This window comes from Pithys albifrons, chromosome 9 (genome assembly GCF_047495875.1).
Source record: "Pithys albifrons albifrons isolate INPA30051 chromosome 9, PitAlb_v1, whole genome shotgun sequence".
In the NCBI taxonomy this organism is placed as follows: domain Eukaryota; kingdom Metazoa; phylum Chordata; class Aves; order Passeriformes; family Thamnophilidae; genus Pithys; species Pithys albifrons.
Genome location: NC_092466.1, coordinates 4,169,402 through 4,195,929, shown reverse-complemented (window position 1 = coordinate 4,195,929; position 26,528 = coordinate 4,169,402). Strand labels below are relative to the sequence as shown.

The 26,528-nt window shown below is 42.6% G+C and overlaps 1 protein-coding gene across 1 annotated transcript; it reads right to left on the bottom strand.

Annotated features, from left to right (window-relative positions):
- Positions 1 to 1,522: 1,522 nt before the first annotated feature.
- On the bottom strand, positions 1,523 to 15,552 carry OAT (ornithine aminotransferase). The gene is made up of 10 exons (XM_071563242.1): positions 15,443 to 15,552; positions 11,649 to 11,873; positions 10,575 to 10,799; positions 10,352 to 10,447; positions 8,221 to 8,348; positions 6,319 to 6,441; positions 5,609 to 5,737; positions 4,625 to 4,738; positions 3,706 to 3,850; positions 1,523 to 2,420 (listed from the first exon to the last, which is right to left on the bottom strand). The coding sequence occupies exons 2-10, from the start codon at positions 11,845 to 11,847 to the stop codon at positions 2,260 to 2,262; spliced, it is 1,320 nt and encodes a 439-aa protein (XP_071419343.1). The 5' UTR covers positions 11,848 to 11,873; positions 15,443 to 15,552; the 3' UTR covers positions 1,523 to 2,259.
- Positions 15,553 to 26,528: the final 10,976 nt, after the last annotated feature.

Here is a 26,528-nt window from a genome sequence, read left to right as displayed (position 1 = left end):
CAAACAATCAAAACCCTGTTTGCTCCAGCTCTGGCTGCAGTCACACAGCAGGGGGTGACTGAGAGGGTCAGAGAACTTTCAGGTTAAAACAGAAAACTCAATTACCCCATCATTAAATAAGGGCAATTTAGGATGAAAGTTTCTGACTTGTCTTCAGAAAGTCTATACACACCTTAATTTTCATAAGCATGCAAAAAAAATTGGAGTCATGAAGAAATTGTAAGATGAATAAAAAGCCCAGAGCTCCATCAATGGCCTGCTGGAGAAAAATTTCTCAAGTTCTGAAAAGTCTTGGCCTAATAAATCCACAACCAGAAAATAGGTTGGACCAGATTAGAGCTCAAATTGATCACCAGCAGCCAGAGAAACACTCTCAGAAGATGCAAGTCAGTAGAGCAAATCACAAGATTTTACATGCAGGTAATTCTTGCCTATTACACAAATTAAAAATGGGGGAAACAGCTTCAAAGCTGTTCTTCAAAGCAGTTTGCACAAGAAAAATAAACCCAACAATACTGGGGCATAAACTACAGCACAGCATCCAAGCCACGTGAACTAGTTTGGCTCTACCCAGCATTTTTGAGGGCATGGCAGAGGAGGGAATTGCAGGAGGAGCACAGCAAGGGCTCAAGAAAACGTTGTCTCTCAGGAAATAATCAGAATTTTAACCAGTGAATGAGCAAGGACTGAAACAAGAACAGTAACGGACTTTAGGTATGTAAAAGGCTGTTGCATAGAAGGAAAATAACATTCTCTGTGGCTTAGGGACACTGTAATGGGCAGCAAGAGAGATAGATGTGGCAGGAGATTTGCTGCCAGTAAAGACTAGGAAGCACTAAAACACACACTGGACTCTTCTCCCTTTCAAGCAATTAGGCAAACACTGACAGAGCTGTAACTGGGGCAGAGGAACAGACCTGATCATCTCCTGCATCCCTGCCAGCCCTGTTACTCTAAAAAAGTAAACTTTTGGGCTGCCAAGGATTTTGGGGGTTTACCTTTTGGTCTCTGAAAGGACTCCAGCAAATGCTGTTTACACTGTGGTTTCTTTCAGTTATTTCCCTCCTTCCCAATCAGGTTACATAAGCACAGTGTTCAGAAATGTCCAACTTCCTCAGCAACACCCTTCTGCATTTCTTTCTTATTGCAAAGAATAACAGTCCCAGTGACACATTACCCCTTGCAACAATGAGGCTCTACCAAATGGAAATCAGTCTTCCTTCACCCACACATGACTAATCATTCTGTCTAAACCAAGGCAGGGTAAATGGTTCTGTGAGCCAACCAGTAGTTTGGTTCACTGCCATGAACTAAGTTACCTTTGAAATACCAAGGGATTATTTACCACTTCCCATTATGAACATGTGACTGTATTTAACCCCTGTGCTCAGCAAAGGGAACCTTTTGCACTAACAGTGATTAATCAGGGTTTAGTCTCAGCTAAAACCAGCTCAACTAAGAAATATTAGAAACTTGCCAGTTTTATGAGCTTTGCTTTTTTTGCATACACTGAGTATCTTAGTTGCACATGATGATTTTTTTTAATGCAAAGCATGTTTTAATATAGACATCCAGATTACAGAAAGTTTTGTAACAGTAAAAACAGATCTATACGCTCAGTTATTTTACAAGATTGCAAAGCCAAACACTGAGGCCAGGCTTGAAAATAGCATCTCTTGTCATACAATCAAAACATTGTACATAAAGAACACAGCTTGATGCTTCTCAAGTTCACCAGCATAACACCCAGTTTGTCAAACCTTCACAATCTTTTTTCAAGCCACAAATGAGAAACACAAATTCATCCATAATGACAAGTGCTTCCATCCCCCAGACATCTCACTGAGGGGCAAAAATGCCAAATGTTTTGGAGAGTGATATGACAGTTCAGGACAACCCTTACTAAAATAGATATATAAATCACAATTTAAACCTTGGCCAGGACTTTCAACAATTAAGCAGATTACTACATATATCTTCCCTCACACATTCTGACTTGACTGTTCAGTAAGTACACAACTAGATGAAGAGCACCTCACCACTTTATTTCCAAGTATTCCAAGACTGGAAACTCTTTAAATCATTCTGTATTTTCCTTATAAAGCCATCATAATTTAAAGATACAGATACATTTTAAGAGCCAAGTCCTCTTAGATAAAAGGAATGAGAGATGATTGCTTCAAGAGCAGGCCTTCATCGCACATATTTCAACACAGCACCTCGGAGCAGCCAGCAGACAGACTGAAAAAGCCATGTTTTTCAGAAAGACAGGATGGTCTTATGAATTATTTCGATGCACTCTCTGATTTCATCCTCTTTAATCACCAGTGGTGGTGCCAGCCGGATGATGTCGCCGTGCGTGGGCTTGGCGAGGAGCCCGTTATCGCGGAGCCGCAGACACACCTTCCAGGCATCGTAGTCTGCAAGGACAGGGGAGACAACAGGACACAGGAGACATTTACACCACAGCAGAGAAGTGTCACAGCTGCAGCACGTGGCATGTGGGGCCAGGCTGGGAAGGGTTTGCTACGTGGCAGGGAGAGGATCATAGAATTAGCTGGGTTGGAAAAGACCTCCGAGATCATCAAGTCCAACCCTTGGGCCAACTCCATCCCTTTACCAGATCATGGCACTCAGTGCCACGGCCAAGCTCAGCTGAAAAACCTCCAGGGATGGGGAATCCACCCCCTCTATGGGCAGCCCATTCCAATGCCTGAGCACTCTCTCTGCAAAGAATTTTTTTCTGATCTCCAACTTCAATTTCCCCTGGCAGAGCTTGAGCCCATTCCGCCCCCTTGTCCTATTGCTGAGTGCCTGGGAGAAGAGACCAACCCCCACCTGGCCAGAACTTCCCTTCACGCAGTTCCAGACAGTGCTGAGGTCACTTCTGAGCCTCCTCTTCTCCAGGCTAAACACCCCCAGCTCCCTCAGCCTCTCCCCACAGGATTTGTGCTCCAGTCCCTTCTCCAGACTCGTTGCTCTTCTCTGGACATGGTCCAGCACCTCAAAGCTGCAAATCTGCCCCACAGGTTTGCCTCCAGCTCACAGAGATCTGCTCCTTCACAGCTCTGTGTTGTCTAGATGGAGCAACATATTTAAAAAGGGGAGCCATGCAGAGGGAACATCTGGGCAAGGCTTTAGACAAAATCACATTTGTGCAACGTGAATTTCAGTGCATTATGAAATAACACCACCTTCCTAAAGCACTTTATCCCTTGATAAAGTGCCTTAATATTCAGTTTTCTGATATAATTCAAGGTGTTAAACCCTAGAAACTTGTTCTTAGTCATTACCTTTTTTCTTCCTTCTACCCTCCTCTATTTATTGTTCTCTTCTAACTATCCTGGAAATGACCAACCTCAGAGAATCCTTCCATAATCTACCAAAAACTAGTGTTCCAGATGTGGCCAGTTTTATTCCAATGAGAAGACAAAAGTATATTTGTTGGGAGGCAAATTCACCATCAGGTTTGGACATCATCAAATCATAAAATAATTCAAATAATTTTTAAAAAAATTGTTACTTCATTAAAACCACCAATTGTTAACAGCACACAGTCACTTCAATAAGTTTTCAGTAGGTACTACAGTACTATAGCCAAGATCTGAACACAAGCATTATGTCTATGTGCCATCCCCTACCCACAATTTAAGCTGAAAAATATCTTTTCATGTTGTGAAGGTGCAGCTGATTGTACTTCCTCACCTTTGGTTTCCCGGATCACAATGGCATTTAACAGCCCCTTTCCTCTCACAGCAGTTACAATATTGGATGGTGTCTTCATGAGCTCATTTCTTAGTAGGTTACCCATTATTTCTGCATTTTTTACCAAGTTTTCTTCTTCAATTACCTAAAGGGAAGTCAGATCTACAGTCAGGTGAAAGGCACTGCATTCATCTTATGTACCATCCTGGAAGGGACAACTAATGACAATAAACCTGCAGGGATACAAAAGCTGCTGCAGTCAGAGTGTCATTGCAAAGGCTGCACATCCCAGATTGGTATCAGGCCTTTACTCATTTGTGTTCACAAGAAACAATAATTTCTTTGAAATTTTGTTCCAAATTAACTGCTTTCCATTTGCAGTTATTTACAAGTAAATAGTAAATTTCTGAAGACTCTCAATCTGTCCAGGTCTGTTATTGGGTAATTATGGGGCTTTCTGAGTGACTTGCATCACATGTAGCCAATTAGGCAAAGAATAATTAAATTACACAGCCTGGACAGGACATCTTGGCTTCTGTTTGAGCTCCAGTAGCACATACATGTTATCCAGCTCACAGCAGCCTCTGCTGGTAAAGTAAAATTAACCAATTTCAGTGTCTTTGTGAAATTGGACCCAATTTACAGAACTACCTTGAAACTCCCCCTTGATAATGTCTTGTATGTCAAAATAAAATTTAAGACCATAAAAACACAGGAATTAGGACACATTTCCAACAAAAACTTTAGAATTTGTTTTGTGATCTGTGCAGATAACCACTGATCATTTTCCATTCATACTGAAATCTAAATTGCTACTTGCAGAATAAGAAATAATATCATTTATTTATGCAAAGATCATGTTAAAGGGTGTGACACCCCTTTTTCTTTGGATTCCAAACCTCTATCACGACACACAAACCTCCAGTGCTGCCATTGCCACACGACAAGCCAATGGATTTCCTCCATATGTAGATCCATGTTCCCCAGGCTTAATGGTCAGCATAATTTCATCATCACACAGCACTGCTGAGACCTAAAATGGGAAGGTCAGCAAATTCACTTACAGACACATTTAGAACAGAAAACTTTAACATCTCTGAAGCAAACTTGTCCTCAAGGCTCAGGAACAGGTAATTTTTAGCCTGTGGTGATAAATTATATTTACATTCCCACTTCTGTATAGAGGAGAGCAGATCTGACAATCCCATAATTAATCCCTTGAATACACACAGCTATAGTGGTAACATGTAACATGTGCTACAGCCAAGAGGCAATTCTCCAAACTGAATATTATTTCAAGATTTTAAGCTTCAATACTTGGTTTAACAAGTCAGAAATACCTTCAATCAGCCAAAATAGATCAAGGCATGTTGTAATTTCCAGCCTAATCAGCAGGAATTTAAGTCACTCCAAGAGGATAAAATCAGTCATGCAGGCATTCCAAACAAATGAAATCATGGCAGTTGTTCCAAAACAGCTTTATAATGTGTACTTTAACATACATCAATAATTTTTGAATCCTCCACAGAATTCATCTAGGAATTAATCACAGCAAGACTGTGATAAACTGGTCTCCAGAGAGTACAAAAGACTAACCAGAAATTCCAGAATGAATAACTGACTACTGAACATTTATTTTCCTAACAGGAAAACAGCCATCTCAGCTATAAAGGTAGCATTAGGTATTCCATTATTTTATTATGTATCTCTCACAGGTTGCACTGTCTGGCCATAAATCATAGCTAATCTTGTAAACAAAAACTTCCAAAGTACAACAAACATCAGATTTATTGTTCTTCCAACTGGTAGATTTTCAGTGTTAATAACTAAAAAAATCATTATTCAACAAATGTTTGAATAATTTGATATTATCTCAGATTATTGATATTTCTTTGTTACTCACAGGATATAAGCCACCAGAAAGGGCCTTTCCAAGAAGAACTATATCAGGTCTCACATTTTCATGGTCAACAGCCAGCATTTTCCCTGTTCTGGCTAAACCAGTCTGTATTTCATCAGCAATAAACAGAACCTACAGAGAGATAAAAAGAACAGAGACTGAGTTTCACTCTCACTCCTAACCCAGTTCAAACAATACAGCTCTTTTTTGAGGTAGCACAACAATAATGAAGACAACTTTATTAACAAGGTGTCAATACCTTCCTCTGAAGGTATCTAAGGAACTATGAGTAGCATTTGCAAATTAAGACTGAATTCCACTGGAACAGAGACCTCTGATTTCTGAATCAGAGACCACTGATGACCATTTTCTTCAGTGTTTCACTCTGTGACCCACTACTGTTGCTAATTCTTGGCACTTACACATTTCAGCAACAAGGGCCCTTGATAGCCATGGTAATTATTAATTACTGCAATAATTGGCTTCAGGCCTAAGAAACTTACACTGTGAGAAAGAAATTAAAAGTTAAATTAATTTAAAATAAATGCAGTTCAAGAACATTCATTACTAACTTAAATCAATGTCAATGGTGAGAAACAGTGAAAAATGTGCATTACTAAGAAGTACTTTCTGGTGAGGTATTACCAGGAAATCAAGAAGTATCCCTGCCTATCCCACTGAAAGAAAAGGAAATTATTAAATCCCATCCTTACATTGTGTTTTGTGCAGAGGTCCCTCACTCCTGTAAGATAACCCTTGTCAGGAACAACCACACCTGCTTCCCCTTGAATGGGTTCAACCATGAAAGCTGCCACGTTGGGGTCTTGAAGGGCCCGCTGTGAAAATGGACACATGGATGAGAAAGACAAGAAGAAAAAGCTTTTACTCAGGTCAAATTTAGAAAATACATGTAGCAGAAGCTAATTCTAGCCCTGGTGTTATTCCTTAAGGAATGATAATGACATTCATGTCAGGCTCTGAGTGCCACTTCAGTTCCACCAGTGTCACTACTTGCCCTGTAAAATCAGCTGCTGTGCTTGCTTGGGAAGGTACCAACCTTAAAAACTACAGACCCAGACAAGCAGATTATCATAAATTACCTCAGAAATACCCTCAGTTTTGCATTACCCCATGAAAGACAAACAATTGCTCAACTCTTCCCTCAAAAGAGAAAGAATGGAGCCTCTCCAGAACAATTTTACCTTAGAGCAAAGTCCACCACAGGTACATTCTTGCACTATCAAGTTCAAACAAGTTTAGAAGTCCATGAGACACAAGAGATGTAATGACTTCCCAGTATGAATTTGCTACAGCTTTTCTCAGTATAGACTCATAAACAGGACAAATTCAGCTCTAATGAAGCCATTAAATACTTACAGGCTTTTCACCACAGGCACCCTGATGCAGGGTCAAACCTGAGCAAGCTTTTCCACATTACAACTATAAAACACTGAGAGATCTTTGTTTCCACTGACCAAATCCCCAGGAGACAGGCACCTCAGTCCTATAATCCCTCCAATCCCCACAGCCCACCCACTTGTATGAAGCAGACCCAACAGAACTTTTTTACTCATGGAGATGATGTACCAGGTGACAGATTGGAAAAAGATGATCCTTAGAATTCCTTTCAACCCAAACCATTCCATGATGTCATGACAGAAGTGGCAGTGCCAACATTCCTAGCCCTCCAGGACTATCTGTGTTTGGCTGCAACCCTCTTGCCTCCCAGGTCCCAAGTCCAGCATCCTATGGCTGCCATCAAGCCCCATCTACCCTTTAATATCTAAACATTATGAGGGTGGCACATTGTGACTAATCAAAGTGAACCCTCTCCAACATCTTGACAGGATGAATCTCAGAAAACTCAGGGAAATGCAGAATCATTTCATCTTAGTAGTTTAAGTGGAACATCAGCCCAGCATGGTTTTAAGGATGCTGTAAAGTGGAAATACTTGTTTGGGACTGTGTGAACTCTAGTCATCCAAGCAGAGAATGGTTTGGATAAGAAGGAACCTTCAAAGATCATCTCGTTCCACCCCCAGCCATGGGCAGGGACACCTCCCACCAGCCCAGGTTGCTCCAAGCCCTGTCCAACCTGGTCTTGGACACTCCCAGGGATGGGGCAGCCACAGCTTCTCTGGGCACCTGTGCCAGGGCCTGCACACCCTCACAGGGAGTAATTTCTTCCTAATAACTAATCTAAACCCATTCCCTTTCACTCATCTGGTCACTGAAGAATACACAGCATTTCTGAGAAAAGTAGCCAAAGATATTAGTTTCAGAAATAAAGTCCTGACTTTGGAATGTAAGCTACTGATCTGAATTCCATCATGGGTTATCTGTTGTTCTTCGTTTGTACCTTGAACATCTTAAGTGACATGGGAAAGGAAACAGATCATGTGGTTTTCTATTTACATCCTAAAGCAAAACTGAAAATCAAAACCAAAGCAGAATTTACACACATTTCCAATACACAATTATAACATACATATTTCTCAGAGAGATATCTAGATACACATATCTTAGTGTCAAAGCACATGTTTCAAAGGATAAACTTCTGATTTTCCTTGCTATTTACCAAAGAGACATTGTAAAATGATAAAATTGTCAAATACCTCAAGAGCTGGTAGGTCATTGTATGGGATCACTTCAAAACCCGGCATGAAGGGCCCAAATCCATCATAGCTGGATGGGTCAGTGGAACTAGAGATGGCAGACATTGTTCTGCCCCAGAAGTTACCAGCTGAAATAAAAAAGAGAGGAGTTGTTACAAAACTGACCAAGAGCCAGAACAGTTTAAAGGACATCACACTTTTCATTTGGTAATGCACTTTAAGAATTATCTAACAATAGCATATCAGCATCCCTCTTCTAAGTGTCAGCATTTTGTATTGATGCCACAAATATACTGTGTTGCTGTATCAAAAAAATCAAAGAAAATTATACTCTAAGACCTGGAAAGTATTCAAAGTAATTTTCTTAAATGTTTTTAGTAGTCTGAAAAATTGAAATAAGTCAGATAACAACTTTTTAAGGAATATGTTCAGCTTTTACATAAATATAGGGGGGAAATAAACACCATTCCTAATTTAAGGTCTAAAAATAAAGCTGCCAGTATGCCTAAATTAGAAAATATATTTCTATGCATTTCAAAGGTCCAGAAAAACCCATTTGTATATGTAAAAATATTGTGATGTTGCACTATTTTATTTAGAAATATCAGTTAAAATATCCAGGAACCAACTGTTACCAAGTCAATATCTTCATTTCAATATTTCAGTTAAATCAACAGACTCTCAGCTAATTAATAAGGTGTTTAATAAGACTAAGGAAGATTAAGGGTTCAACATCTTCACATTATGAGCCTCTTCTCCCCCCACCAACTCCTTTGTATAACTGTGATCCTGGAGGCAGAGGATGTTCCCAGTCTGCAGGGAATCCTGAAATCCATGATTTCTGACACAGCCAGCTCTGGGCAGCCCTTCCCCCTGGGTACCAACATAAACTGAGCACCACAGCCCTGTCCCCCAGCACAGCAATCCCTGCTTGCCACCTCGAGGTTCTGTTGGAGCAATTCCCTGTATCCTGAAACACAGGGCAGGAAGCAGAGCAGTGTGTCTGCTGATGGGAGCCTGCCAGGATCCACCTGGATGCTCCAGTCTCCACAGGGCCTCACTATCCTGCACAGAATCTACAGCAAGTTCTCCAAACTCATGTTCAAAGTCACTCCTTAGCTATCCAAGGGTGGGGTTTTTTCTGCCAAAATTGAAAGAATATGCAGTTTATCAAGATGAGAAAGCACTTACTAAAAGGTAATTGCCTGAAGAGCAAAGTAAAATATATATAGAAGGAAGGAGAAATATATTTGCTCAAAGAATTTCCAGACCAAATTTACAAAAAAACCCCTAACCTATTTTATCCCAGAAACCATAAAGAAATATTCAACTATGAATTGCACTTTATAAATGCTGCCTAATGACACTTATGGTTCAGATACCATATGTACAAAAGTTAAAAATAGTATTTGCAGCTGTAGCAATCTCAGGAAAAAAGGTCAATATTTAACTATTAAGTTTTATTCTGAAAGCTTTAATAAATAAAGCATCATTGAACAACATGAGCATTGACAAAAGTACTTTATCTATGACCAAAGAACATTAAAAATAATTATTTTATTATATATGTGGCGGTTTATTTTTTTATTTAGAAAACCACAATAGTCTCTTCAGGGACAGGGAACTTCTCCCTGTTACAGAGCCAAGCAGAGCAGGCAGGTAAAGGGAGGAACTATTCCAATAAAGAATCAGGACCCAATATTTACTTTAGCAACATTGCTTTTACTTTCATTATATGATCAAGACTCCCATGTGGCTTTACTGGGTTAGTGCCAGTTTCTGGAAGACCTCAGGAATGCAGAAGAAAACCACTGGTAGGTGAAGCCCAAGAAGGAAGTAGGTTTAACCCCACTGTGCAACCCATGAGAGGCATGGCAGCACTTGGAGGAGTGAATTCACAAGACAGTTATATAAAAACCAACCAGCTGAGAATAAAAAGATTCTAAGCTTCAAAAAAAGAGCATGGAAGACTTAAAAAAAGAGCATGGAGGACTGAATGTATGGAGGGCTGAATGTATTTGCCATGTGACTCCAGGCTGCCTCTCAACAATCCATTGCTCTCTTCCTCCTCCATGCCTCAACTCGTAAGGCAGTTTTAAGGAAGATGATCAGCTTTTAACACTTTACATACCTGCAAAAATAATTTTAGCTTTGTATTTTGGAACTCCTTTCACAGTGTATGCCCATTTCCGAGCCAGTTTACAGGCAGTTTCTCCAGCTTCCACCCCTGAAACATGAAGCAGCACCATTATCACCCTTGTCCCTGAGACAGAACATCAGTGCAGTACAAAATGTTACACAACTGCTGAATCTCACAGACAAGAATGGAAATGGAAATAAAATCATTTCTTTACCTGTGTTCATGGGAAGAACTTTGTTGTAATTGAACATTTTGGTGACGAGCTCCTCATATTCACCAAGCACATCATTATAGAATGCCCTGGATGTCAGGGTGAGTTTTTCAGACTGAGCTTTGAGAGCATCCACGATCTTTGGGTGACAGTGGCCTTGATTAACTGCACTGTAAGCGCTCAGAAAGTCAAAATACTTTCTGCCTTCAACATCCCACACATAAACACCTGGGAAAACAAACATATGGTCAATACACAAAACAAAAGATGACATGAGATAACACTAAATGCTATAAACTAATAATCTCTCTATCCCTGAGGGCATTCCTGAAAGATCCTCTAGAGAATAATCAGTTGACAAGGAGATCATGAGAACAAATAGTACAGTATAAATAATGAAACGACAAAAAAAGCACTTCCAATATAAAGCTGCTATTCCATGGAATTACTAAGCAATATCAGACTATTACTTGCCCTCCAAGTCTCTGTTTTGGGCCCTACAGGATGGATACAGAAGAAAATTTTTGTGAGAGAATTAACTGGAGGTTGTAAAAGAAAGAACAAAGTCAACAGAACCCACATAATCTGAAAAACTTCAGAGGCTGAAGTCTCTGAGCTGTCAATATGTGAACTGATAAACTATTGGCTTACTATGTTGATAACATTTTAATATCAACTCATAGGACAAAAAAGCCCCTTAAACATAATTAAAGACCAGAGTAAATTTAACCTAAGCAACAATACAGGAACAGTACACAAGGACTTAAACAGGGATCCAATGCACCTTTTCATGTTCACATTAACATTAAACCTCCCCAAACGAGGTAACAGAAGAAGCAAAGTTGCTTGACAATTTTCTTGCTCAGTTATTCTAAAGATTATCAGAACTTTGACCTTTATTGAGATAAATCATTTTAGAGACAGCACAATTTTATCAACAATAAGCTGTTTATTTCACCAATTATCTCAATCCCACCCCCCAAAAAAAAATAACCAACTAAGGTTGAGAAATTTATTCCATCCCACTTGCACAGACACATCCCATCTACAAAACCCAGGGAAACCTAAACAAAATACCTTTCCCTCTTTCCAGAGCAACAGGCAGTGGGTGATAGTTGTGGGCACCATATTTGGCCTCACGTTCATAGATGAGCTCAGAGGAGACAGGCCCTTGAACAGTTTTTTTGGTAGCAACTGAGGCAGCAGAACTCAGCGAAGCGTGGAGACCTCGAGAGAGAACAGCAATGCTCTGGGGGTGGGTTAGCTTGGAAAACATGATGGACTTCAGGTGCTGTTATAGATCTGGGGGGAAAAATATAAAGACAGTTAATAATTAGCACGAAGAGCACGTCAGATGAAATGCATGACACGATTGAAGTGGTTTTACTGCCAGGATTACAGGTTTCCCAACTCTTTTGCAACTCAACCAAGAAAGCTTTTATGAAGTATAAATTAATGTGGGATTAAGTTCAAACAAATATTTTTTTTCGATTCTAATGTACACTCACAGAAACAGGAAGAAAACTAAACTGTGTGACTCAGCAAGTCTATGAATTAGTTACACCATTTTTCCTGTATTTCTTTTTCACTGTGCCTTAAATCCTGATTTAGTAATATAAACTACAATAAGGAAGTTAAGTTCATCAGACTTCTTTTTCTATGTAAATTCCTTTTTTCTGTGTAAGACTAACATAAGACCAACCTTGTCACAAAGTCAGAAAGTAAATAATATCGTGCTGGGAAGAAGCACTCAACATAAATCACATTTAGCTAATAATATTAACAAATTTGATACAGGATTAATTAGTTTTAACTGAGGCCAGCTTGAAGAAGCAAAATTTGTAACTTTTTATATAAACTCCATTCTGGATTTTAAAATTGCACCTGTACAAAACACTCACTGTTAGCACTACTTTAAGACCATCTCTCTGTTCATCCTGGAGAAGAAAAGGCTCTTGGGAGATCATTAAGCCCCTTCCAGTGCCTAAAGGGACTACAAGAGAGATGGAGGAGGACTTTGGACAAACACCTGGAGTGACAGCACAAGGGGGAATGGACTTAAGCTGAGGGAGGATCAGTTTGCACTAGATATTAGAAGTACTTTATTATGAGCATGGTGAGAACCTGGCACAGGGTACCCAGAGAAGCTGTGGCTGCCCCATCCCTGGGAGTGTCCAAGGCCAGGTTGGACAGGGCTTGAAGCAACCTGGGCTGGTGGGAGGTGTCCCTGCCCATGACATGGAGGAGAAACAATATATTCTTTAAGGTCCCTTTCAACCCAAACTATTCTGTGATTCTGTGATCTAAAAACAGGTGGAAAGTAATTGTATGTCAGATAACAATGACCATCAGAGCACCTTGTATTTTCTCAGTAAAACTCAGCAATTTCCCCTGAATACATAACCTTGTACTGTTACCATCTAAGGAAAATCTGAGGGTAAAATTGCATGAGACAAACACACTTTGATTTCTTTTCTGTGCCTGCACTCAGTCAACATAAAGGTACATCCCAGAGAAGGGAAAATGAGTTGGCACTTTTAAAGCTGTTCAAGCAAACTCTCCTCACAGCAGGGAACAGCAGAGACACTCCAAGAGTTCTGAAATCTCAAGTTCCAGTCTCACTGACCACCACAGTTACAAGCTGGCAAAAGGTTTAAGCCCCAGAGGAGGATCACAAATTACAACAAGTACTCTGAGTATCAAGTGCAGCCTCTCTGTTACACACCCCACAGCAAACTGAAGAGCTGTGCAGCCTTGACACTGCAGCACCCAAGCAAAGCACGCTGTAAAACCCAACCAAAACATGCATATAAAATTCTAACAGGAGAATGCAAGGATGGTTTACACAGGGGTGCTGTTACTTCAGGCTCCTTGCAGAGACAGATGCATTAAGTAAAGAAATTATTCCTAATTTATTTTGGAAAAGATCTGCACCCTGGATGTGTCCCCTTGAACATTTCCTTCACAAGCTCCACAGGTGTTACATTGCTCCTTCTCCCTTCTAAGCAAAGCCAAAAGACTATTTTTTGCCATCTACCAAAATCCAAGAATTTAGGAAGAGTCAACAGTCTCCATTCCAGCAGGAGATGAACAGCAGCTCCGCAGCTCTGGGCACTGTTCCAGCTGTTAAATATTAGCCATTTGTGTTAATACTTTTCAAGATGGTTATTCAAGGATTTGCAAACAAAAAAGACAAATACTTCTCTATGTGAGAAAAAAATTTGACCACACAAAACTGCAAGTTGCTTAACTCCTAAAGTGTAATTGGTCTGTGACATCCTGGCTCCTGGCTCACCTCCATGGCAGAACAGATAATTCTATCACAAGCTTCTGTATTTTTGGAGATTTTCCAGACATTCCTGAAATGAAAGGTGTAAAGAAATTGAACTCTCATCTGCCCTGTATCAGAGAGGCACCTTTCTGCATGAAGAATTACAGATCCCCACTTTGAGGTTCTTGTTTTACTTCTTTCAGGTTGGAAAAGATTAACCAGAATTTTTTATAAGACCTTTTAAAAAAATGCTCTGCAAACTGTGCTAGTGAGGCCACACCATTTCAGCTGAAGTTTGGGAGATCACATGGAGTAAGGCTGAGTGAAGCTGGAAATTACAGATGAATTTGGAGTTAAAAGGCAGAGAAAAATCTGGTTTTGATGATCAGCAATAGAAGATGAACAGAAATTTCAAGACAGAGGAGGGGCATAATAAGGAAAAAGAAACGAAACAAACCAAATGAAAAAACCCAAACTTGTTACCAACTATAAGGAAGTGAGAAATATGATCATGCACTGCAGCAGGCAGTACAGGAATCAGAAGCCAGGGAATTACACCAAGTGGAAAAGGTCTTGCATCAGAAAAGAAAAACCACTCAAAGCACAGCTGTAAAACACCTGAACAACTTTGCTCAGCTGTTGAGCAAGAATATCCAGACAGGGGTCAGTGCCTGCAGATTTCACAGGTAAATTCAATGGTTGTATGTACCTAACCCCTGACAGACACTGAAACACACCCCAAGGTAAATGGCAGATATTGTTAAACACAAAAAAACAGTCAGGGTCATGTGGATACAGCAGAGAGGAGTCAGTGCCACACTGCTGCCTTCTGCAGCTGCATCAAAGGGGGACAAGCAGGAGGGACAGCAGTGTGGCCATGCCAAGCCACCTTTGCAGACCAGCACCACATCAGGAACAGCTCAGAGGCTCGACTGGCAGACAAGAATCCACAATCACAGAATCAGTCTGGTTGGAAAAGGCCTCTGAGATCATCAAGTCCAACCTGTGACCAAACACCACCTTGTCAACTAGACCAGAGCACTGAGTGTCACATCAAGTCTCCTTAAACACCTCCAGGGATGGTGACTCCATCACCTCCCTGGGCAGCCCATTCCAATGTCGAATCACCCTTTCTGTGAAGAAATTCCTGCTGATCTCCAATCTGACCCTCCCCTGGCACAGCTTGAGGCTGTTTCCTCTGGTCCTGTCGCTTGTTCCCTGGGAGCAGAGCCCGACCTCCATCTGGGTACACCCTCCTTTTAGGGAGTTGTAGAGAGCGAGAAGGCTCCCCCTGAGCATCCTTTTCTCCAGAAAAACAAAAAGTGGTGAAACGGGAAATCGCTCTCGCCATCCCCCAACCAAAGGCACTACAGAGGCAAAAATGTGGCACGGCGGGCCTGATCGGGGCTGACACAGCACAGAGGAGGGACGGGCTGTCACCTCCCCCGCTCCCCGCACCGCCACAGCGCCCGCGGGGCCTTGGCGACGGGACCGGCTCACAGCCTCCCGGGCCGCGGGACGGCACCGGGGCACGGCGGCGCCGCGGGAGGTGAGAATGGTCTCCGAGGGAGGGAAGGATGGAGGGCCGGCCGGGCCGTACCTGGTGCGGGAGGTGCCACCGGAGATGCTGCCGGTCCCGGAGCCCGCGGCGAAGAGGCGGAGGCGGCCGCGGGCCGCTGTCACCGCTCCTCGCCCCGCGCCTGACGTCACGGCCGCGGCGCCCTCCGATTGGCTGCTGCGGCTGATTGGCAGCCACCGCCCCCGCGTTGCTGCACCGCCCATCGGCACGGGCGCTTCCCATTGGCCGGCGGGCCCGCGCCAGGGCCCCGCCCCGCTGTGATGGGAGGGGGCGGCCCTCAGGGGCGGGGACTGGGCGCCGTCCAGGGGAGCGGCTGCCATGGAGCGCGCGTCCCTCGGAGCGGGTGCCACCGCCCCCCGTGTCCCTCAGAGCGGCTCCCCGTGTCCCTCGGAGCGGCTGCCACCGCCCCCCGTGTCCCTCAGAGCGGCTGCAGCAGCCCCCCGTGTTCCTCAGAGCGGCACCCTGTGTCCCTCAGAGCGGCTGCGGCAGCCCCCGGTGTCCCTCGGAGCGGCTGCCATAGTGCCTGGTTCCCTCAGAGCGGCTTCTCGTGTATCTCAGAACAGCTGCCACAGCCCCGGTTCCCTTACAGCGGTTGTCACAACCCCCGGTTCTCTCAGCGCGGCTCCCCGTGTCCCTCAGTGCGCGTGTCGGTCCCTCAGAGTGGCTGCCCCAGTCAGTCCACTGAGCGGCTCTCCCGGTTCCCTCAGACCAACTCCCCTCGTACCTCAAGGTCTGGGTTGGAAGGGACCCTCAAGATCATCTCATCCCGCCCCCTGCCATGGGCAGGGACACCTCCCACCAGCCCAGGTTGCTTGAAGCCCCATCCAACCTGGCCTTGGACACTCCCAGGGATGGGGCAGCCACAGCTTCTCTGGGCACCTGTGCCAGGGTCTCAGCACCTCCATAAGAACGAATTTTTTTCCTAATGTCTAATCTAAACCTACTCTCTTTCAGTTTGAAGCAGTTCCCCCTTGTCCTGTCGCTTCATGCTCTGGTAAATAGTCTTATCCCATCTTTCCTTATAAGTTCCACTCGGGAACTGGAAGGATGTGATGAGAAGTGCTCTGTGAGGACAACAGAAACCCAGCCCTGACCTGTCTCTTCACAAAATCTGTGCATGAGCTTTTTCACCATCTTTTTATGTATGGCTAACATGAAATAATTCAAAAAGTGACAGTCAGGGATTCACTGAGTTTACTAACAAATTCCTCATGGAGCTCTTGTGCCAGGTGTTTTTCGACCTACGTACAGGATGCACCAACCTCCTCCCCAGTCTGTCACGGTTCATCCAACATACCAATGGCCTGCCAAGGACATGCTGCCCTTCTCCACATGGAGGGTGAGAGCCCCAAACTTCACATCCTGATGCATTGGGAGGGATGTGGGGGGGCGGGGAGTGAGGTCCAGGACCTTCGAGCTTGGACTAGCAATGGAGCAGAGACAGGCTGGAACGACCCAGCGCAACCCTGACCTTTCCCCAGGCTAAATTACACTGGGAGAGTGTTTTGTAACCAGAAGATCTGGACGTTTAAAGGGAACTGTGAGGTGTGTTTGACAAATAAATGCTGGTTTTATCCAAAAGATCGTAGACAGGTTTGGGTAGGAAATTACCTTAAAGCTCATCTTATTCCAAGTCCCTGCCATGGACTTGGACACTTTCCACAGGTTGCTCCAAACCCTCTCCAAAATGACCTTGGACACTTCCAGGGATGGGACAGCCACAGCTTCTCTGGGCACCCTGTGCCAGGGCCTCACCTCACTCACAGTAAAGGAATTGTTCCTAGTATCTAATCTAAACATACACTCTTTCAGTTTGAAGATATTCCCCCTTATCCTGTCATGCCAGGCCCTTGTCCATAGTCCCCCTCCAGCTCTTTTTTAGCCCCTTTAGGTACTGCAAGGGTTTTTAAGTTCTCTCCATAGCCTTCTCTTCTCCAGGCTGAACAATCCCAATTCTCCCAGCCTTTCCACATAGCAGAGATGTTGCTAATCATCCTTGTAGCCTCCTCTGGACTCACTCCAACAGGTCCATGTCCATCCTGTGGTGAGGACCCCAGAGCTGGACACTGTTCTAGGTGGGGTCTCACAAGAGCACAGCACAGAAGAACAGCAAGAGTATTTCACTTTGTCTATTAGACAACTCACTAGAAAGGGTAAAAAAAAACCCCACCAAACAAAAAAGAAAAAAAAAACACACCAAAAACCCCAACCAAGACCTTCCGTCTTAGCAGTAATGAATTCTGGGTGCCTCTTGCTCTTTGTTCATAGATCGTCCTAACAAATTTATCAGTGCTGGAAAAGAGTTTATTTCTTCCACAAAGAAAACAGTGGCTGACACACAGAAAATTTGCATATCTTCCCTGCACTAAACAAGCCTTCATTTGAAAATATTCCTGAATCTGTCATATCTTCTAACCAAATTGCTCAAACCTTGGATGTCAGGGAGCAGCACTGCTTATGCCTTTGGAGAATAACGCCCTGGGAAAAAATTTCCCCAATGTGCAGTCAGCTTGATGCAGGGAGGGCTGGGAGAAGAACAGATGATATTTTGCTCTTTATAAACACACAGAGAGTTAGGCTCAATTTGCTAATAGGTTTATGTCTCCTGCTAGCCTAATTCTGCCAACAAAGTGCCCTACATCTGCTGCCAAAGATGAGTGGAGTGCATAAAGCACCAAAAGGTGGTGCCTTAGGTGCTAAATTGCAAAACACATTTCAGAGTCATGACTCTTGGATGAATACAGGTTTGTACTGTGCCCAGTTTCTCAGGTCCAGAGGCAGTTATTATCTAGGAGCTATTGAAATGCCTTTATTTCTAATGAAAGTTGTGGGAGTTTTGTGAAATGCCTAAAGTTTTAAGGTTGAAAATAAGCAATGGCCTGTCTGTTTTGAGTATTACATTTGGTCCCAGTTCAGTTTGCCCCTCTGCTCCACTCTGGTGAGACCCCACCTGCAGTGCTGATTCCACTTCCGGGGTCCTCAGAACAGGAAGGGCAAGGACATGTTGGAGAGAATCCAGAGGAGGCACCAAGGTGACTAGAGGGAAGGAGTCTCTGTGCTATGAGGGAAGGGTGAGAGAAATGGGATTGTTCAGCCTGGAAAAGAGGTGGCTTTGGGGTGACCTATTTGCAGCCTTCCGGTACCTGAAGGGAACCAACAAGAAAAGTGTAAAGAGACTCTTTACAGGGGCCTGGAGTGACAGGACAGGGGAAATGGATTCAAACTGACAGAGATACTGGAAGAATTTCTTCCTCATATCTCATCTGTCTCATGGCAGATAAGATATGAGGAAGAAATTCTTCACTGTGAGGGTGGTGAAGCCCTGGCACAGGTTGCCCAGAGAAGCTGTGGCTGCCTCATCCCTGGAGTGTTCCAGGTCAGGTTGGATGGAGTTGGGGCAACCTGGGCTGGTGGAAGGTGTCCCTACCCATGGCAGGAGGCTTGAACTGGGTGATCTTTAAGGTCCCTTTCAACCCAAACCATTTATGATTCCATGATATCTGGTGTAAGGAGGAAAACGCATAATTTTGTTTGTTATATACTCATATTTCTTAGATAGTCTGATAGGACACAGTACAGGATTTGCAGTCCATTAAATTGGTGGGATTTTCCTGAGTTAGAAATGTAGGTTCAAGGTACGTGGTTTGGTTTTTATTTTGATATTTCATTAATATGGCAGATTGCTTATCAGTTTGGTCAAGTCATGCTAATGATGCCTGCCTCCTATTTAGCCACAAAAATAAGATACTGGGAGCTGTATCCTTTTCATCTTTCATAGGCTCAACTCAAGAGCTTCCTTTTACCTGCCTTTAAATGCTGTTGCTCTCAAGGACACTCACAAGTCAGTTGATTTGACCCAACAGTTAATCCAGTGTGATACAAATCGAGTCTCTCACAACACCTTCAAATTGTTTTAGATTCAACCAGCCTTGTGCTTTTCAGAGAAAGCAGAAAAATGTAGAAAGGACAAATCTTGCCCAAAGGATTAAATACACCTATCACATGATGAAAACACACATCTGAAAATGTAAAGAATGCAAACTAAAGGCAACCATGATCAATTGAAAGGCTGAATCTTGGGTTCAGGCTCTGCCACTTGGAGCTAGAGACAGACTGCCCTGAGAGGTGATTACAGAAGCCAGGCATAAAGCCTCACTCCCAGGAAAACAGCAGATTCCTGTCTGAAAAACAAACAAATAAACAAACAACCCTCAAGCAAGAAAGGGCTTGCTCCCTTTTGGATTCTGCAAGGCCTGGGAAAAAAGAAGAAAAAAGATTTATGTGCTCATGTAGACATCATATGGAATGCACAGATACTACATGTAAATGTATTTTTTTTAAAGCTGATACGGACTGGTTTTGAGATTTAAAAAATATAAAACTGAAATAACTCTCAAACTGGAATCTAGTTATTTAACACCTGAGAGACAGTGCCTTCAAACCTCTATTAATGTAAATTCAATCAGTTTTATATAGGATCAGTGTAGGAATGTTGTGGTTCACTTTGTTTTCTCCTTTTTGGCATTTATAACCAAGACACAGAAAGCACCCCCTTTTCTGCTTTAAATGTTATTGAGTTGGAATTTTAAATTGCTCATATTGTGCACAGTGGCAGATGTTACTGTGGATCTTGAAGGAATTGCTCTCAGCTAGCTATAATATTTCATGTGATTTTAAAAGGGAAAGCAGAAGCTTAACATGTACTATTTAGTTACCTGTAGATACCTAAAAGACTCCACATGACAGTACCCAAAATATGGAAAAGAAAACACATGAAATGTTCATACTTTACAGTAATTTGCCCTGCAGAACAGATGAAAACTCTGACCTACTTGAGGAAAGACGGTTATTATATCCATTCTGCTTATCCAGAAAACACAATTTGACATGTAAGTAAACCATAAAGTTACAAGAAGAAACAAGTTAAGTCATGCCAGTTGTTAGGAGTAATTCTGCAGCTCTGTCTCTGGCAGAAATGCTCACTGAAGTCATTGGAAATTAGGCATGTGAAGAGACTGAGGAATTGCATCCCAGTTATTGTGTTTATTTAGAGGTAGGGCCGATACAAGGGAATTACAGCCTTGGCCTCCTACGTTGGTTTGGCTGCACAAGCTCAGTGTGTGCCAGGGATTCCTGTGCTGCCCTGAGAGCTGCTCAAGCCCCAGTGCCATGGCAGGTTTGCAGGACCCTAACTGCAGTTTAACACCTTCTTAGGAATGCTGCAGGAAGTGTCCAGAGGGCCTCAACAGGTGATGTTCAGTCCCGAGGCACCAGAATCCAATTCTTCAATGGCATGGGTGAGTCCTTCCCTTCAGAGTGAGAGCCAGACCAGTCAGCAGGCTGGATATGGAGCTCATACAAGTCAGACATCTCAAGGTGTAAGTTCATCATTAGCTAAAACTGATACACATTGACAGTGCTGGCAGCAGGACAGTCCCACCCCTCTTCCCATCCATACCAAAGCCACAAGGGTCGTAGTCTTCACCCTTTATCCCCTTGGTGAAACTGTGCTGCCAATCAGCAAAAATAAAAAAACCATGCTTTTCTGAGCCAAAGGCAGTTATGAAGGCAAACCTTGCAGTTAACACATTGTACTGGGGAGCTCAACCTTCAGCCCCAGTCTGGTGATGAAGGACATAAGGCTATTGGAAGGTGACCAAAGGAGGCTACGAAGATGAAGGGTCTGCAGGAGAAGCCACCTGAGGAATGGCTGAGGTCACTTGGTCTGTTCAGCCTGAAGAAGAGAAGACTGAGAGCTTCTCAAGGAGGGAGGCAAAGGGGCAGGCACTGCTCTCTTCTCTGTGTTGACCAGTGACAGGACCCGAAGGAATGGCTAGAGCTGTGTCAGGAGAGGTTTAGGTTGGATATTAGGAAAACTTCCTTCCCCAAAGGGTGGTCGGCACAGAACAGGCTCCCCAGGGCAGTGGTCACAGCACCAAACCTGTCAGAGCTCCAGAAGTGTTTGGACAAAACTCTCAGGGATGTGGTGGGGTTCCTGATGCCATCCTGTCCCAGGCTGGGAGTTGGACTTTGATGATTTTTATGGGTCCCTTCCAACTCATGAGATTCCATGATGCTGTAATTCTGTGACAGCCATCCTGGTCCTTCATACCCAACAGCCTCGCGAGAAGGATGTGATATTATCACAGAGTCTACAGGCCAACCTTGCAAGTGTTTGTGTCAAGATAGACAAAATACCAGCACACAGTGATGGAACCCTTGTGTGCATGTGGGGACACAAGACATGTGACATTTCTTGGTTTGCCCACTGTTAGAAAGTGTCTGGTGTAACATCAAACCTACACAGGGGTAAGGCTTTTCTGTGGCAGGTGTCTCCTCTTTGAAAATGTATGTCTGGAAAAGACCCAAGAAGAAGGTGAAGGTGATAAGACAACAATGGGTAAATAGGTGATTTCAAGAATTTTCCACTTGTGCACTTTCATTTTCATCAATGAAAATTAAATTCATGCAGATTTTTCATAGTGCCTTTTATAGAAAATTGGCTTTCCATGGCCTGTGATTGTGTTTTTATGGTTATTCACTGACAGCAGAGTTCTACATTAAGACATATCTTGCAGGACAAGGAACTTTAGTCTTTCCTGCAGCACAGCTGGAATATTTCACAGCGCTCTGTGTCAGAGCAGTGGAGCAAAAAATTGCAATGTACACAAAGTGGATCTGCCCCTCCAGTTCAGTTAGAGATTTCTTTTTCAGCTCATATCCTTCAAGATGGTTTGGCAAAGCATAACACAGCCCTCTCTGAATAATGCTGTTTTCTTGGATGGGTGTTAGTTAACCAAGCTTAAAGCATCACAAACAACCCTTAGAGCTGATATTCCTATTGTAATATAAACCTTGAGCTATAGTTAATATTCATCCTCTGTGATTTGTATGTTGGCTTATTTTACAAAGATTTCCATGATAGTCTGTTACATGACAGCATGGATAACTGAATTATAAAATGAAAATAGTTTAAATTACTGTCTTCTGCTAGGCCTTATTCCCCATGTTTCAATTTACATTCTGTTATTATTTCCCTTTGCAGCTCATCAGTATCTATATGTAGAGCCTTCTACAAATGAGATGAGATTTTATTTCTATATGAAACTCAGAAGTAAATTATAAGCTATTTTATTTCTTGAACTTGTAGTTAATTAAATGAAAGAGCCTTTCTACACACATTTCTGATGAGCATCACATTCTTTGGGCATCATACTACCAAGAGTACACAAATTGGAAAGAGTTTGGGATAAACAACTTTCAGATGTCCCAAGACAATATAAAAGAGCTTTATAAGTGGCATTTTCTAGAATAAATCTGAGAAATGGCAAAGTTCAAAGAAAATTGAAGTGAGACTCAGTTAAAATTTTAGTCTTTCAAGTGCCTCTTATGTGACCTTGCTACTTCCTTGTACACATGCATTTTGATTTGGATCCTGCAGACACTCTGCTTCCTAACTTCCAGTCTTCATTCTTAGATTTTATCAGGATGATGATTTCTGGAAAAGACAACTACTTTATATGCTCTCCAGACTTTCAAAATCTGATCCAGATGGCAGCTATAAACTGCCATGAGAGCCTACAGAAAAATGAACATAAATACATCTAACTGGGTAATAAGAATAAATACCTTGTCAATTTGTTTAATCTCAGGATTGAGCACTGAACATCTGCACACACTTTATCTCAGGAGCTTGGAAACTCTTCTCAAAATTCTTCCACAACAAATCCCCACCAGCCCTGCTGGTTGAGTGTTTGACATTGCTGCAACCAGGATTGCCAACCTTGTTAAACAGCAAGTACTCAGCTGCTCAGGGCTGCAGAGGTCTGAAACTGGAGAATTTACATAATACTTCCACTAAGTCAGGCTTTAACTTGGCATCACTCTGGTGAAAGATTAGCAATGTAACCTATTGCACCACCTGCCACTCATCATTACCTCAGGATGACATACTGTCACTTCCTGCATTTCCCCATTCAGGACTTTAAACTATTCTTAGGTTTTTCTAGAATACCGGATAATTCAGAAAATTAAAGGTTTTCTTGATACATGTTAGGACAAAAGACTTTGCTTTCAACTCCATTGTTTCAAAATAATTTCTTTCAGAAGAATTTTTTTTCAAAAATCACACAATTTGAGATATGGAAATATGGAGAGCACATTGCCAGAAGGAAGGGGTCTTCAGAAAGGAGAAAGATCTTGACAGAAAGCACCTACACTTAAACTATCATGTGGCTTTTCCTTAGAAGGAACAAATAAACTAGAAAAGAATTTAATCCATCCTTTGCTTTCTACGTCTTGTCAATCAGAGTTCCCTGCTCATGGCAGGGTGTTGGAACTAGTTAGTCTTAAGGGTCCCCTCCCATCCAAACTATTCTAGGATTCACTCTATGGTTCTTCAAACTAATGCTCTTCTGGGGCAATTTCAGTGAAATGCAGCATTTATACCATTCACTGCTACCTGTGCCTTTCAGGGTAGTTCCATGGGAGGGACTGGGTGACAAAGACAGCTGTCAACCCAACGGCACAAACACCACACAAGAGGTGTCTGCACAGGTATTGGATGTTGACACATCCTCACAGAACTGACCTCATCTAAGAGGACAAGGTTTCCACTCCCCTGACTCTCTGTTATGTCAGGTTCTTAAAGATCAACAGGTACAAAGACTGACATCTTTTAAGGCACTGATTTTGCAAAGTTTATGTAACTCTGTATATTCTCTTCTTGTTTAAAAAAATACAATGGTTGAGGCTTCCTCCTTTAAACAATAGCAGTAAAATAACTTCCATGATCAAAGTTACTGTAACAAGCCAGCATGTGGAGAAAGGAGTAAAATCTTTTATTTGTATTGATCTTGTACATAGATCTGGTTTTACTGAAAGTGTTTTCAGTCTGTCCGAGGCTGCTCAGTGGAAAAGCATAAATCCTGAACACTACTGAAATCCCTCTGCAGTGTCACAGCAGGCCTAAGCCCCATGGAATGCCACGTTTTTAATTACATTTTTCCTGTGGCATTACACGGAACATAGAAATTGAGATCGTCAACTTGAGAAAGAAGAACTCTTCAGTATTTGAAGGGGAAAGTTCAAGAGAAATGGAGAAATGGAATTCTATGATTCTAAATGGAGTGTTGCTACAGGCTACATGAATCAGAGCAACCACAGAGCAGCTCCTGTGAATAAAGTGGTAAAGATGCCAACAAAGAGGTAGAGCAAACCTGTAACAAGCAGCTCATAAATTAGTTGCACACATCATTATCTCCCCAGAAACTTTTACTGACTACACTACCAGAAACAAGGCCTGGAACATGAGTTCTCCATGTCAAGAAAGTGCTGTAAAGATTTGATCAAGGTGACTTTTGTTGATACAGGACCCTGCTGGAAAACAAAAACTCTGTTCAGGCCTAGTGATGCAAGAACCCCATTACCAATTTTTCTTCAGGAGGATCTCACCCACCAAATATTTTGCTAGACGTCTAGTCTGCCTGTAAGTTGTAAAGCTGCTGAAAATCAGACTTTGATCTCATTTCTAAGAGGCATGTGGGACCAAACCAATGCTTCTCAATCATCCCTGGCTCACCTGACCACATAATGGGCTGATGAGGCATTTAATAGATCACCTGTTATATTTTGTGTGGCCTTCGTTTAACACGTGGGTACCTTGACTTTCATTGCTTTGCTGAACATGGTATGGAACTGGCTGGCCAAGAGGAAATCTGCCAGCAGTCATTGCCACCTACCTCGACCTCTGCTGCCACCAGGAGGTGACACTCACCTGTTCCACAGTGACCACAAAAATCAGCTGTCACCAAAGGAACTGTTCTGCCAGAAGCAGGGACAGTATAAGGCCTCGGGGTTCCCTCTCTGCCTGTTCCTTGTCTTGGATCATCCTTGTCTTGGATCATCCTTCTCTCCCTCTGTGATTCTACTTAAACAATCCCCAGCTGGAGACCAGGGAATTCTATGCTTAGCTCAGGAATCTGTGTGTAGGTAGCACATGGCTTTTTACAGATGTTCTAATAATAAACAGAGAGAGATTTCCAGGAAGGAAATAAACTTTAATTTCCCAGTCATGTATTACACAACAAATCATATTGATTTTCTTCAAGAAAAATGCTTGGTCAATGACATTACATTAAATATATTTAATATTTAGTTCCTCAATGTATTTAATTTTTCAGTGTATTCTTCTGACTTTGCAAACCCAACTATATGAATTGTATTGGGGTTTTTTTTTCCTAAGTACAGATCTTAAAGTCTAGTTAAATGGACATTTCTAACATTTCCCTAACTGTGATGCCATGGTGCTCCTCCATGTATTTATTTCATCATCAGGTTAAAGGAAGTTGGTTTTCAAAGTGATTTTGTGGTTCCTGGATGCAGAAGTTACCAGTAGTTTGGGCAGTTTGACTCCAGCTGCTGCCTGCTCACTGCAGACACTGTGAGTGCAGACAGTGTGGGAGGAATCATGAAATCATCGAATGGTTGGGTGGGAAATGACCTTAAAGATCACTTAGTTCCAACCCCCTGCCATGGCAGAGACACCACCCACTAGATCAGATTGCCCAGGAATGAGGGAGGCTACTACCTTTCTGTTCTCTATGGCACATTTGAATTCAAAGCTTCTTTAATTTAATATAGATGCATTTTTGCTTTTTACACGTAGGACTTACTTGCAATTCCCTTTAACATCTACATTCAGCTGTGAGTAAAGTCAATTTTTGCCTATGCCTGAAAATATTGCACAAATCCATATTCAGAATTGCTGAAGATAATGGATACTCAGTGGGGCATTTCCAGAGGTGTTACCAGTGTGAATGGCCTAATCTGGGACACGTGGGTTTTGACAGCAGTTGCTGCTCCCAGGACTGCTTGGAATCACAGCTGTAATAAGTGCCCAGTCACCACATCCTTGACAAGAATCCAGAGATCATCCTTCCGAGCAACTCCAGCTCGACAAAGCAGGGATGGTACGGTCTGGCCAAAGAGCTTGGGAGAATTTAGACAGAATAGCTTTGGTGGCCTGGGATCACAGTCACAAAATCTGCATTTCCATTGATATGCATTTCCCTTCCAAGGCTGTGCAGAGGTGCAGGTCAGGCAACGT

What these genes read in the sequence shown, in the direction of transcription:
- OAT (XM_071563242.1), bottom strand. Translation starts at nt 11,847, where the DNA reads ATGTTTTCCAAGCTAACCCACCCCCAGAGCATTGCTGTTCTCTCTCGA. An exon ending in AGTTCTTCCCATGAACACAG is followed by an intron (nt 10,448 to 10,574) that starts GTAAAGAAATGA and finishes TTCATGTTTCAG; the next exon opens with GGGTGGAAGCTGGAGAAACT. An exon ending in ATGACCTACCAGCTCTTGAG is followed by an intron (nt 6,442 to 8,220) that starts GTATTTGACAAT and finishes CCATTTTCACAG; the next exon opens with CGGGCCCTTCAAGACCCCAA.